A 12,879-nucleotide genomic window follows, 5' to 3' on the forward strand; every position below is an offset into this window, starting at 1 on the left:
GTGTTACTGTCAAAACCTGAACCAAATATAATTTTTAAAAAGTGACCCTATTATGAAAAAGTATCCCAAAGCCCCCGACACCTTGTTCTGTAAACCAGTCGGAAGTGAATCGGAGACTGTTTGAGAGCGTCCACGCCCCACTCTGCTGGTGCCCTGTTGGGGGTTGGGGGCCGAGAGCGCAGGGGGCCGGAGCCCGCACGCCTGAGTCCCTTCCAGCCTGGGCGGTGGGCGTCTGCCGGGGACGCTGCATGTGGCTTGGGAACCGTCACGCCGCTCTGTGCTCCATGTGTGTTGTCCGTCGCTCGGCGTCCTTGTCACAGCGTCTTGACCTGAAGCAAGCAGTCCTTGTCCCTCTTTGAAAGCGGTGCAGTCGGTTGTGCCCTTGGGAAGGGAAAGCGTTTCTGAGTGAATTTGCACTCAACGAAAAAAAACGAGGGAACTCTTTAGCGTGTAAAATACATCCAGTGATCCATGGATTTTTTTTTCTGTTTTCCCACTTTTCATTTGAAAGGAAAAAAAATATTTTCAAAGATAAAGGCCCAGTACTGTGACATCACCTTTCTCTTGATAGTTGTCACAGCTGTGTGCCTCCACCTTGCCTTATGTTCGCTTATCTTTCTCAATAGGATATGGCCAATGCATTTGCACAGAAGCACCTTCGGTCCATAATCCTAAATGTAAGTTTCCAGAAAAGACTGTATTTTGTTATTATAGTTGTTTTGTTACTATTAATAACCATTATTCCTGTTATTATAGTTGTATTATTACCGAAATTACTGTCGAGTGGGGAAGGCACTCACAGGGAACTTACTGAGAGGTATTAAATACCTCTTAAGGTGAAAAGCTTTTTTTCTTTTTTGTAATCCTCTGTAAGCAGAGTTGTCTCTAGGAGGCCGTCCTCCAGGAATTACAGAGCCTTGAAAGAGGTGCTAAGGCCAGCGATACTGTTTGTTGCCCTGCAGCTCTAAAAATTTTGATCTAGAGGGAATATGTTAAATTAGGCTCATTGTGTGAGGCACGAGCAGGGATGAGTAAGACAGTGCGTTTGCTCTCAGAGAACTCCTGGTCCAGTAGGAAAGACAAGGAGTCATAGCACCACGTGGGCATGTTCCATGGAGATTCGTGGTCTGGGAGATTTTGGAGGAGGGGCAGGCAGTCCTTCGTGGAAGGAGAGGGGTCAGGAAGGCTTTAGGGGAATGTCTTCAGGTGAGGCAGAGGATACGGATTTCCGGGGAGGGGGTGGGTGGCTGGCGCCTGGAAGGAGCACCTGGGTAGAGGGCGAGGCGAGGAGCAGATCCGCAGTGAGACTGCGGCGGCAGCAAAGGCCGGATCAGGTGGGGGGCCTTGGTCTTCTTCCCAAGGGCAACTGAGGACTTGATCAGGACCGTGGAATAACCAGCTCGGCATTTTAGAAGGATCGCACTCCAAGATCTATGTTTCCGGAGGGGTGTGTGAGGGAGGAGAGGAGAGGAGAAGTTAGTCGGGAGGGGGTCTAATTTCCTATTACCGGGGCGGCGATGTGGGGTGGGAGAGAGCTGAGGTGGGGGCGCTAGGAGCCGGGAAAGACAGCCGAACGTCTGGTTAAAAGGAGGCTGATTTCATCAGTTGTCAGAAACAAGGACAAACGGGGAGACCACAGTGCAGGGAGTAACATGAGAAATTTGGAGTCAAGTGTGAAAGGCTTAATAATTCTGAACATGAACTTCGGAGTCACCAGGCCACACTCTGCCATTAACCAGTCTTTGATCTTGAGCAAGTCATTTAACTTCCGTGGGCTTCGATTTGCTCACTTGGATGTGAGGACTAAGTGAGCTAATATACATACAGTGCCTGGCGCGTGGTGTTGCGCTCCACTCTCTGTGGCAGTTCTTTGTGAGTAGCGTACAAAGGTGGTGGAATTCCGGAAGTAAGCTCCGAGCCCTCGGGAAGTCCAGCCATCAGCTGGTCTAAACACGTAGCACCCATCAGACTTCCCCCTGCAGAACTAGCTCCTGCCTGCTGGCCGCTTCCCTGGTCACTGCCCCACGGCCAGCCTGGCAGGAGGGGCCTGCGCAAGTGCTCAGGCAACGTGGCGGCAAGTGACCGGGCGCACAGCCTCCCACGCGTTCTTGTCCACATTCCTGAGCAGCTGTCCCGGGTGTCGTCTTCTGCATGAGTAGGAGTGAGGGTGCCCTTCTGGGGAAAATGTAATGAATTTCGAGGCTTATTGTTTAACCTGAACGGGGTTTCGAAGTTCAGCTCATTTATGGACAAACCTTGTAACAAGCCAAGATTCCACTACAGAAGCTATGTCACTGTCAGGACTCGGGGCTTAAATAGTCTGCTAGGGAATGGTTAACGCGTGATCTCATTAGCCTAGGGATTCAACTGAGTCAAGCCCAAGAGCTTAGCCCTCTGGTATCTGGCAGCCAAACAAGGCTTCAAGTTAAAGCCTCCGAGACTAACTCGTCCGACTAGAGCTATACTGCCGTAAGCCGCTGATAGCTAGAGTTAATTTCCTTCTGGCTGTGATGTGTCTAAGTTTGAGAAATGGAGATTAAAGTGAATGAAAACCAATAGCACATTAACTTCAACTTTTCTGTAAAGTAGTTTTATGGATTCGGGAGCAGTGAGGAGGTAGGAGTAAAGCTAGACAGGTAGGGGGAAATCGGAGCGGCAGAGGGAGGGAACGGCAGAGAGAGGAAGAGGCTCAGAGTGAAGCGAAGAGGAGGAGGTGTGAGGGGGTGGACGGTCAGTGGCGGAGAAAAGGCCCTGGGCGAGGGAGGGCAGGGCGTAAGGAAGCCAAGTGGGGAGGAGAAGCAGAGCCAGAATGATGAGTGAGCTGGGGGGACAGAGACACAGACCGAGAAGGGAGCTGGGGAGGGCTCAGAGGGACGGAGTGAGGTCGGCACACCCTCTAGCCAGAGATCAGAGCGGCCTCGTGCTGCTGAGGGAGCCCTTGAAATGTGTGTCTAGTGTGACTGAGGAACCGAATTTACCATTTTTTAAAATTTCATTTGACACTTCAATACCCACATGTGGCTCGTGGCTACTGCTGGGGCCGTGAGGAGCACGGGAGAGAAAGGGGGAGCACTCTGGAGTCGCAGGGCGGGGGGCGGAAATGTGATAGGAACCACTTATTTCACTTTAGATGTTCTAGGAGCAACATTAAAAAAGGAATAAGGGAAGCTAACTTCAGTGATATATTTAATTTAACCCACTATATCAAAAATAGTACGATTTCAACATATAATCAATAGAAGAAATCTTTAACGAGAGATCACATGTCCTGTGAAGGCTCGGAGGTCCAGTGCGCATTTTTCATTGACAGCCACATTTCAGGTGTTCAGCAGCCACAGGGAGCTAGCTAGTGGCTCCCAAATTGGACTGCACTGCCGTCGACGCCGAGTAGGGGAACACATAACACACAGAGGTGGTTCCTGTGGGAAACTGGGCAGGAGGCTCATTTGGGGGAGAAGAGACCAAAAGTGACAGGATTCAGGACAGTAGTGAGACAAAGAGGGGCAGCAGGAGGTACAAGGGAGCGAGTCAGAAAGAGCAGGCTCCATGGAGTGGAAACGGGACAGCTTAAGGCGAAAACATGAGCACGCATCGGTCGGCCTGGAAGGACACAGGGAGATGGAGCGTGCGAGAAAATAGGCCGAGAGCGAGCATGAGAGACTGGAGTGGTGGGCGGCAGAGGGACCGAGGGAGGAGGGGCCCTGGACAGAGAGCGGGGAGCCCAGAGCGGAGGGGGAAGGGCACGGTAGGAACGCCTTCTAGAACATGAAGTCCCTGTGTAGGGGAGGACAGCCCTTCTCCTTGCCCAGCGCACTTTTTCGGCAGCATGGATGTGATTCTTAAGCAAAAGAAAAAATTAATCCCCCTGCCCCCTGCCTTCGCTTCTTCCAGCACGTGATCCGGGGGAACCGCCCAATCAAAACCGAGATGGCCCATCAGCTGTATGTCCTGCAAGTCCTGACCTTTAACCTCCTGGAAGAAAGGATGATGACCAAGATGGACCCCAACGACCAGGTGGGTGCTCAATGGGGCAGAGCTTTTCTGGCTCAAGCCGTGTGCTCTTCAGTGTGAGGCGCCCCACCAGCTGTCTGCCAGGGATCACGCTCAGTGTGTCAGCAGGCATGGTTCGTGTCTGGTCTGGGGGACCCAGCATGTGCCTCCCTGTGATCGCTTACTGCTAGGCGACCCTCTGGGCCAAGCCCCCCTCTGTCTGCTAGGGCAGAGGCGCTGCCTCCTCGGAGATCCATGGGGGCCGGAGTTCCGCCCAGAAAAGCCCGACCCGCTCTCTCTTTGCCTTGCTTCCTCAAGTCACCCGCTGACCGTCTGTTTCACCTCTCAGGCTCAAAGAGACATTATATTTGAACTGAGGAGGATTGCATTTGACGCAGAGTCTGACCCGAGCAATGCCCCGGGGAGTGGGACTGAAAAGCGCAAAGCCATGTATACCAAGGACTACAAAATGCTGGGATTTACCGTGAGTTTCCCACAGCACGGACATTGGTAGGCCTTCTCCCCTGACAGGAAGTAAGAGGACCCACCCAGACAGAGCCCTAAGAACCCCTTCTTCATAATGGTGGCCCCGGAATAGATGACACTAAGAAGCCGGAGGGGCCGCGATGCTTTGTTTGCCGCAGCGGCGGCAGGTTCACGAGTTTATGTGCAACATTTGGCCCTGTGAAACTCATCGGTAGGAGGGCCCAGGAGGTCAGCCAGGTGGGGAGAGAGGGCACCTCTCACCAAAGCAGCGAGGTTCTTTGAAAAGCCGCAGTGGGTCTTTTGTGATAGGATACATACAGCTTGAGGATGGAGTTAATTCAGTTAAATAATTACGGCACCGTGCCCAGCGGGATGCCCTCAGGTGACAGCGCACATAGTGAGACTGCCGAGTCTCAGATCGGGTTTCTTTGTTCCTCCAGAACCATATCAACCCAGCAATGGACTTTACCCAGACTCCTCCTGGAATGCTGGCTTTGGACAACATGCTATACTTGGCTAAAGTCCATCAGGACACCTACATCCGGGTAAAGGCCGCGGGCCAGCCGTCTCAGTCCTGACGCCACGCTTCTCGCCTCCCCGCCTCGCCGCTCTAACCCTCCCTGTCCTGGCCCCCCACAGATCGTCCTGGAGAACAGCAGCCGGGAAGACAAACACGAGTGCCCCTTCGGCCGCAGCGCCATCGAGCTCACCAAAATGCTCTGTGAAATCCTCCAGGTCGGGGAGCTGCGTAAGTCCGTGCAGCTCCCTCTCGTGCTCCAGCCAGTCCTCGTAATCAGGAGCCTTGTGAGGCACAAGCTCATACAGTCAGGTGTCAGTGGGGCTGGACAACCTTATCGTGCTTTTCAAAAAATATCTGTGTGAGCCGTACTCCCCCTTCTTGCTAATGGGCATCTCGGCCGCTGCTGCGTCTGAGCTGGCCATTTGAATGTGTTCAGGAGCCACGCCGCCATCCACTTAGTCCTGGGTGTGAAGGACTAGCCGAGTCCGTAACAGGGCTTAGCCAGGCCAAGAGAAAGTCCTGAAGAAGAAAGCCAAGGAAGTGGGGATGGCCCACCCCGCGCTCATTGGCTCTGGGCCTCGCTCTGGTTTTATTCTCAGGACTTTGGTGCAGAGGATCCAAAGTTTCCGGACGCGCCCCCAGCTCATCCTTCCCCCGTTTCTTTCCCTCCACAGCAAACGAAGGACGCAACGACTACCACCCCATGTTCTTTACCCACGACCGGGCCTTTGAAGAGCTCTTCGGCATCTGCATCCAGCTGTTGAACAAGACCTGGAAAGAGATGAGGGCGACAGCTGAGGACTTCAACAAGGTCCGTGTCACCGCGCTCTGAGGCCCACGGGCTGAGACGGTCGCGTGACGGTCTGTGGCAGCTGGCCAGAGCCGAGGGAATCCCCGCGCTGGGAAACCAGCTCGGTCTGCAGCACTAAGTCGCAGGAGTGCGGCATTGGTCCCCTCTGATGGTGCTTCCTCTGTCACCTTGAGCAGACGTCTTCCCCTTGGTGTCCTGGGCCCTTCATTTGGCCAAATATGCCAGTACTTGCCCCTCCTGTCTTCCCGAGGGACAAGGGGATAAGCAGAACAGTGACAGCCGTGGCTTACAGAGCCCTTGCCGTGCGAAGGCGCCGCTGCGGTTTTGTGAACCGGAAATGGTAGGGGGAGGTCAGAGTGGGCTGGCCTGGAGTGCAAGCCATAGGTGCCGACTCAGTAGTCACTGCTCGATGCTCTCTGAGTGCCGACTCTCGGGAGAGCCCTGCTGGGCCCTCAAAGGCCGACAGTCTAGGAGCTGATTTTGAAGCTGTGCATCTTATCATAAAAAATTTGGAAAGTATAAAGAAGAAAAAGTTTTCTGTGATTCCTCCACCCAGTGACAATTGTTACGTTTCCCTCTCGTCCTTTTTTTCCCCTGTAGATTTTTCCTTCGTTGGCAGAGAGCCGACTGGACGTGCAGTGTGATGTCCTGCTTTTTTTCGTTAACCGTTGTTGTTCTAGGGGAAGGAGCACGTTTTTGGAACCCCCCACAGTGTGCCAGCACTGTGCCTCCATGTAACATCCCATAATCCCTCAGGCAGCAGAGCAGAGATGTGGCTTATTTTCCTTTTTCTTTAAAGAGTAGATGGAGGCCTGAGGAAGTTAAGTGACTTGCTGGAGGAGCAGATTAAGAGACAGAGTCAAGATCTGAACCCATTTCTCACTGACTCCAAAAACCTGTGCTCCTCCTGCTACACCACCGACTAATTGAAATTTATGAGAAAGGAGGCATTTGTCACCATCAGTCATTTGTCCTAAATAACCGTCTAAAAAGTCGTCCCTTAGAGAGTCAGTACTTTTGTTCCCCAGTAGATATCTGTAGTGCTTGAGTCCCTGGGCAAGGGCAGAGCCTTGGCGGCCCAGAGGGGCCTGTCCGTGCCTAGAGCAGGGTGAGGTGGCCGCCTCCTTCCTCTCCCCTCAGGTCATGCAGGTGGTCCGAGAGCAGATCACGCGCGCTCTGCCCTCCAAGCCCAGCTCCTTGGATCAGTTCAAGAGCAAACTACGCAGCCTGAGCTACTCTGAGATCCTGCGACTGCGCCAGTCCGAGAGGATGAGCCAGGATGACTTTCAGTCCCCGCCAATTGTGTGAGTGCCATCCCGGGGCGGGGGCGGCGGGGACAGACCCAGCTCTGCCCTCCTTCCTAAGCTCTGCGGTGACCTTCTCCTTGCTCTGCTGTGCGTCCACCCCAGGGAGCTGAGGGAGAAGATCCAGCCCGAGATCCTCGAGCTGATCAAGCAGCAGCGCCTCAACCGGCTCTGTGAGGGCAGCAGCTTCCGGAAGATCGGGAATCGCCGCAGGCAAGGTGAGGGGGGCGCTTGGGGCCCCAGCGGGCCCTTGCTGTCCCGAGCCACCGCTCAGGGACGGAGCCTGCAGGGAGCAGGTGGGGACAAGTCATCCTTTGCCCTTTGTGTGCCCGGGCCTTTCTCACACCTGTTCTTGCTCACCTGCTTGGCCCCTCCTTGTGTTCCAGAACGTTTCTGGTACTGCCGCTTGGCACTGAACCACAAGGTCCTGCACTATGGTGACTTGGATGACAACCCTCAAGGGGAGGTGACATTTGAATCCCTGCAGGAGAAAAGTAGGTTCCTTTCTCTGGTGCTGTGTCCTGGTAGCTGGACCCCATGTCAGGAGAGTTCCAGTCCTGGCTGTTTCGAACTGAGTATCTGGTCGTGGGCCAGTTCTCTTTCGACCCGTTTTCTCAGCCGTCAGAGGCCGTCTCTACCTGGAATACCTCACGGGGCTGCTTGGAGAATTCAGTGAGATCAGAGATGGGAGTGGCTTTCGCAGACTGTAAAGGGTGATACAAGACTAAGTCGAAAGGCGGTGGTGAAGAGTAGACTGCCTGGATTCAAACCCTGGCTTTGCTACCAATTCTAATGATTGCAAGTTCATTTTCCCCTCTGCTTGGTTTCTTCTGTCAAATGGGAATAAGGGCCACACCTCCCTCCTAAGAGGATGGAATTAGTGTATATAGAGCCCTTAGAACAGTGGCGGGCATGTAACAAGCGAAACCGTTAGCTGCTTCCACTGCTTTTTGCCACAGTGGCATTGTCATCGTCTTTACTGTGAAATGGAAGTGAGGTGAGTGTCAGAGGCCTATGCCTTGGGGAGACAACCCAAAAGCCCTGAAGTGACCCCCAGGTAGATTTGACACAGCCCAGCAGGCCACAGTTTGTGGGACTGCACTGTGAAGGAGGGAGCAATGCAAGGCCCTGCGCCCGAGCTAACTAACGCGGCCCTTCGGGAGGCGGGGCCGGGACGTCCCTTCTAGCTCCAAAGCCAGGCCCGTCACACAGCATAAAGCTTCCGGAGACTAATCCCCTTCATTTTTCAGTTCCTGTTGCAGACATTAAGGCTATTGTCACTGGGAAAGATTGTCCCCACATGAAAGAGAAAAGTGCTCTGAAACAGAACAAGGTGAGTCCCGAGCCTGAGGCACCGTGAGACTGGGAGAGGACAGTTTGTGGGGCATGCTCTTTGCCCTCATTCTGTCTCCCTCTAAATTACTCCTGAATGTTTCATGAAGAACAATTTTGAATATACACAAAAATAGGTAGAATCCCTGGATACGCATCAATCACCCAGCCTCAACAACCATGGCAAGTTCTGCCCATGTACTTGTCCCTCTCCCTTATTACTTTGAAGAAAACCCCAACTATTATTTCATCTGTGGATATTTAGATATTTAGAATGTATCTCTAGGTTATAAGGACTCTTTTAACGTAATCATAATACCATTATCACACTTAAAAAGAAATAAAAAGTTGTTATTTAATGTCAAATATTTTTTCAATATTTGAATTTCTGCTCATTGTATTATAAATATCATTTCTCTGTATAAAAATATGTAAATGTTTATGCATATGCACACACAGGTATACAAGTACATACACTCATCCTCATTTTGCTAAATCAGATTCTAAATTGGAGCTACACATCTTTTAAGTTTCTTAATTCATAAGTTCTCGCTCCATCTTTTCCATATTTTTTTTTCTCTTTGCAGTTTTTTAGTTGAAGAAACAAGGTTGCTTCTTTAGTAGTTTCCCAGAGTCTGGAATTTGCTGATTGTCTCCCCGTGGTATAGTTTAACTCATTCCTCTGTCCCAGATCTGTAAATTAGTAGAGAGAGCTAGAGGCTTGATCCAGTTTAGGTTTGATCTTTTTTTTTTTTTTCCCCTGATAAGACTACTTCCTAAATGGTATTATGTTCTCTCAAGAGACACATAATATGTGGTCGTCTCTGTTTTTGTGATGTTGGCACACTGTGGATGTTCGATGCCTCCTTCCACTAGTAATTTAAGGCTTGCAAACGAGTGATATTCTAATGCAGTCAGTCCTTTTCATTTATTAACTGAACTACTTCTCTGAAGAAAAACTTGATTCATCTGCTGTGGGTTTCCCAGTGGTACAGTTTATATAAGAAAAGATTGGATAAAGCTTGATTCTTTCCTTTCATACACCTACTTTTTTAAAACAAAGAACCGATATCATCCATCAGTGACCAATTTGGGTATGTGTGTGGTTTGTTTTTTAGTATTTAATTCAAGGATTTAAGCAAATTATATTTGTTCCAATCCATCACAGTTATGTTATTGATTTTCAAATTGTCCCATCTTTGGCCACCATTTGTTTTTGTTGTAGTGGGGTCTTTTAGACTGTTAAGACTTTGGTTTGAATTACCAGGCTATGTATTTACAGTAGTATACAGTCATGGACTCTGACATCCCGAAGCTTCCACGTGTTGAGGAAAATGACTTTTCTCTATCTTAAAAGTATCACCACATCTTAGGTGTGAGTCGGGTGGAGAGCAGGTGAGCCAAGGTCGCTCCCCACTGGGCCCCATCTCCAGCTGCTCTTGTGTGCATGCTCTGGGGCCTTGATGATGTCACATCTGAATCAGTACAAGAGGTGACGATGCCAAGTCGGGACTTTGACCAAGATCTTGGTTTTTCAGAGCCCAGGCCAGGCCATTGCTCCAACTAACTGAAACCTTTCTCCTTCAGGAGGTGTTGGAATTGGCTTTCTCCATCCTCTATGACCCCGATGAGACCTTAAACTTCATTGCGCCTAATAAGTATGAGGTGAGCAGAGTGGCACTGCCTCGGTCTGCTGAGCCCTCTCTGGGAGGGGCGGGCAGAATAGCAATGTCCCCGTAAAGGCAGGGGGCCATAGCCTGTCATGAAGGCTGTTTGACACCGAGAATCTGCCACCCGGGGGGTCCCCTGTGCCAGACTCTCCAGGTTACTCTTCATTGGTAGCCATAGGTTATTAAAAGACAGGGCTGGCTAGGGGTAAGCTGTTTGCCTGGAGCTAATCTTCCTCTTCTCAGTTTCTGCGAGGCCACTTACCCAAGTGACCCTGACAGACCCTCCCTCCTCAGGGCTCCTGGCCATGTGTAGTGGATCTGGCCTAGGCAAGTGGTTTCATCTGCAACACTGGAAGATACTAGGTGGTAAATGAGTCACTGCGGTTGAGACCGTATGCCTCTGGTGAGCTCTGAGAGCCATCAGAGGAAGCTGGAGGCGGGGCTTCTGGAAGAGGAGACTGGAGACGCTTAGGCAGGGCCTGAGCCAGCGGAGTGTTACTGGGAAGAAATGGAGAACTGGCAGGTGGGGAGACCGGCGAGCAAAGGCACAGAAGAGGATGGAACAGGAGGAGTTAAGGATAGGCTGAGAATTTTCTAGTATTCCTTCTTGTGATGAGACTCTCAAGCTGAGTTTCTCTAGTACTTAATTTTAACATTTCTTGACTGCAATTTTTAAAAAATGTGCTTTCTCTGAAACAAAGGTGGCATCTCACAGTGGTTCCTTTCGTGTCATGTTTTCTCACATACATGCGTCCCCCTCCTCCATTTCTAATTTCAGGGACAATTTTAAGGACGCGATGCCCCAGTTCTCAGGTCTCGTTTTGCTGTGTTCTTTAATTTTATTTTTAAAAGTCATATTATTGTAGGGAGTTTAAGTGTTGGTCTCTCATAAAAACCAAAAGGGTTCCCAACTTGCCTGTGCTGTTATCCCCCAAGTAGTACCAGAAGAGACCCGTGTGAAGCCTCCTGACAGAGGGACCTTGGCAGGACCTCCTGCTGACCAGGGCCACCACGTGATGTTTTGCAACTTGCTTCCCCCAGTACTGCATCTGGATTGACGGCCTCAGCGCCCTTCTGGGGAAGGACATGTCCAGCGAGCTGACCAAGAGTGACCTGGACACCCTGCTGAGCATGGAGATGAAGCTGCGGCTCCTGGACCTGGAGAACATCCAGATTCCCGAAGCGCCACCTCCAGTGCCCAAGGAGCCCAGCAGCTATGACTTTGTCTATCACTACGGCTGAGACTGGAGCCAGGGGCGACGGTACCCAGGAAGGGATTTGGGGCCCCGGAGGAACACTCACAGTCTGGTGCCTTGTCTTTTGCTTGTACAGAATCTGTAGTGACCATGGTGGCCAGTAAATGCCAGCCGTTCCTCACACCCAGTGCAGACCACCCAGAGCTTCCTCGGGCCCTGTGGAGCCTGGGTTCAGGCCTTGAGGAGTGAATAGCAGAAGCCCTTGCCTTCCAGGCCAAGAAACTGCTTCTTGAGCTGGATTTAACAACAGCCACTCACCTTTTCTTCCTGAGCCTGCTCTCCAGTCAGCTGGATCCCCACGTGGGCAAGAGCTGGCCCAGGAAAGGCTGCCTGCAAAGGACAGACACGCTAGGCATGTTGAGAGCCTTGGAGAAGCCACCTTTCGGTGACCCGTGCCTGAGTCTCAGATCCAAGCAGAGGCCCTGCCCTCGCTCGCTCCAGCCTCACACAGGGCCAACATGCTGCTGCTGCTGAGGTCTGGCTCTGACATCTCTGCTCTCCGGAGCCATCAGGTCTCCCTCACCCATGCAGTTGTCTAGGCAGATGGAAATTTCTCCCTACAAGCTCAGTCCCTCATCCTGGCAAGTCAAAGACATGAGAGCTAAGTAACAAACCTCTTAGTCTCAAGGAACTGTGCAGAGAGAGCCCAGTTCGATGAGCCTAGATTCCACTCTCCCTCCCCCAACACTTATGTCTTTATCTTCTTGGGGGAGAAATCTCCCACCTAACCTGAATTGCAGCCTCCTCCAGTTTGCTTTCCTTTGGGCTTCCAGACCTCAGGAAGTTTGCCTTCCCTTCCTCTCCATCCCAGCGCTGTGGTTCCTGCCATTGACCATGATTTCAGGGAGCTGGCTGAGGCCACAGCTGTGCCAACAGGGCTCCCCTGGTGCTGTTGCACTTGTAAACCACACGCGTGGTCTCTCTCCTTGGACTTAGTGAACACAGTGGCATTGAGTATTGGTAGCCTGGCATGGTAGGTACTGCCCAATGAAGAGTGTACTATATATTTTCTTTATTATAGGCCATACTTATACAGACATGTATATATATTTATATAAGATCCACCTATCCTAGGATGGAATGTTTGAGGGGAAAATAAAATTGGAGGCCCCCCAAAAAAGTAACATTTGTAGTTGTGAGCCAAGACTATAACCTGAGAGCAGCCAGGAGCTTCCTGTCAGTAACCATGTTTTCAATAAATACTCTTTCATGTACAAACTGTGGTTCCTACTAACAGCTCTTTCTCTGTTGCTTGCTCCCTGCCCCAGGGAGCTTCCACCTTGACAAGCCTTCATTTCATGTGTCTGGGAGACTGGAGAGCTCCAGCTGGAGCCTTCAGCCACTTATCAAGAGCCCCTTTCTACTCTTCAACCACCCTGCCCCCACCACACACACACACACACACACACACACACACACACACACACACACACCTGGGTAAGGATGCTCACAGATTGTCACATCAGGACAAAGTGTTTTCTGCTCAGGCCTGCCGGGTACAGCAGGGAAA

At 51.3% G+C, this 12,879-nt stretch overlaps 1 protein-coding gene across 4 annotated transcripts in view; it reads left to right on the forward strand.

Moving 5' to 3' along the window:
* Positions 1-12,587, forward strand: part of ELMO2 (engulfment and cell motility 2) — a 33,554-nt gene extending 20,967 nt beyond the window's left edge. For 2 of the 4 annotated variants that reach the window (XM_036229333.1, XM_016121233.2), the window contains 12 exons: positions 627-677; positions 3,892-4,014; positions 4,340-4,474; positions 4,917-5,021; positions 5,116-5,224; positions 5,671-5,807; positions 6,948-7,111; positions 7,217-7,329; positions 7,498-7,605; positions 8,362-8,444; positions 10,031-10,108; positions 11,155-12,587. In XM_036229333.1, the coding sequence (XP_036085226.1) occupies positions 627-677; positions 3,892-4,014; positions 4,340-4,474; positions 4,917-5,021; positions 5,116-5,224; positions 5,671-5,807; positions 6,948-7,111; positions 7,217-7,329; positions 7,498-7,605; positions 8,362-8,444; positions 10,031-10,108; positions 11,155-11,355 (1,407 nt within the window). In that variant the 3' untranslated portion in view covers positions 11,356-12,587. The remainder of the gene's footprint in view (positions 1-626; positions 678-3,891; positions 4,015-4,339; positions 4,475-4,916; positions 5,022-5,115; positions 5,225-5,670; positions 5,808-6,947; positions 7,112-7,216; positions 7,330-7,497; positions 7,606-8,361; positions 8,445-10,030; positions 10,109-11,154) is intronic. The other 2 variants (XM_036229332.1, XM_036229335.1) reach the window with 2 other exon arrangements.
* The last annotated feature ends 292 nt before the right edge of the window (positions 12,588-12,879 follow it).

This window comes from Rousettus aegyptiacus, unplaced genomic scaffold, assembly GCF_014176215.1.
Source record: "Rousettus aegyptiacus isolate mRouAeg1 unplaced genomic scaffold, mRouAeg1.p scaffold_m13_p_12, whole genome shotgun sequence".
Classification (NCBI taxonomy): domain Eukaryota; kingdom Metazoa; phylum Chordata; class Mammalia; order Chiroptera; family Pteropodidae; genus Rousettus; species Rousettus aegyptiacus.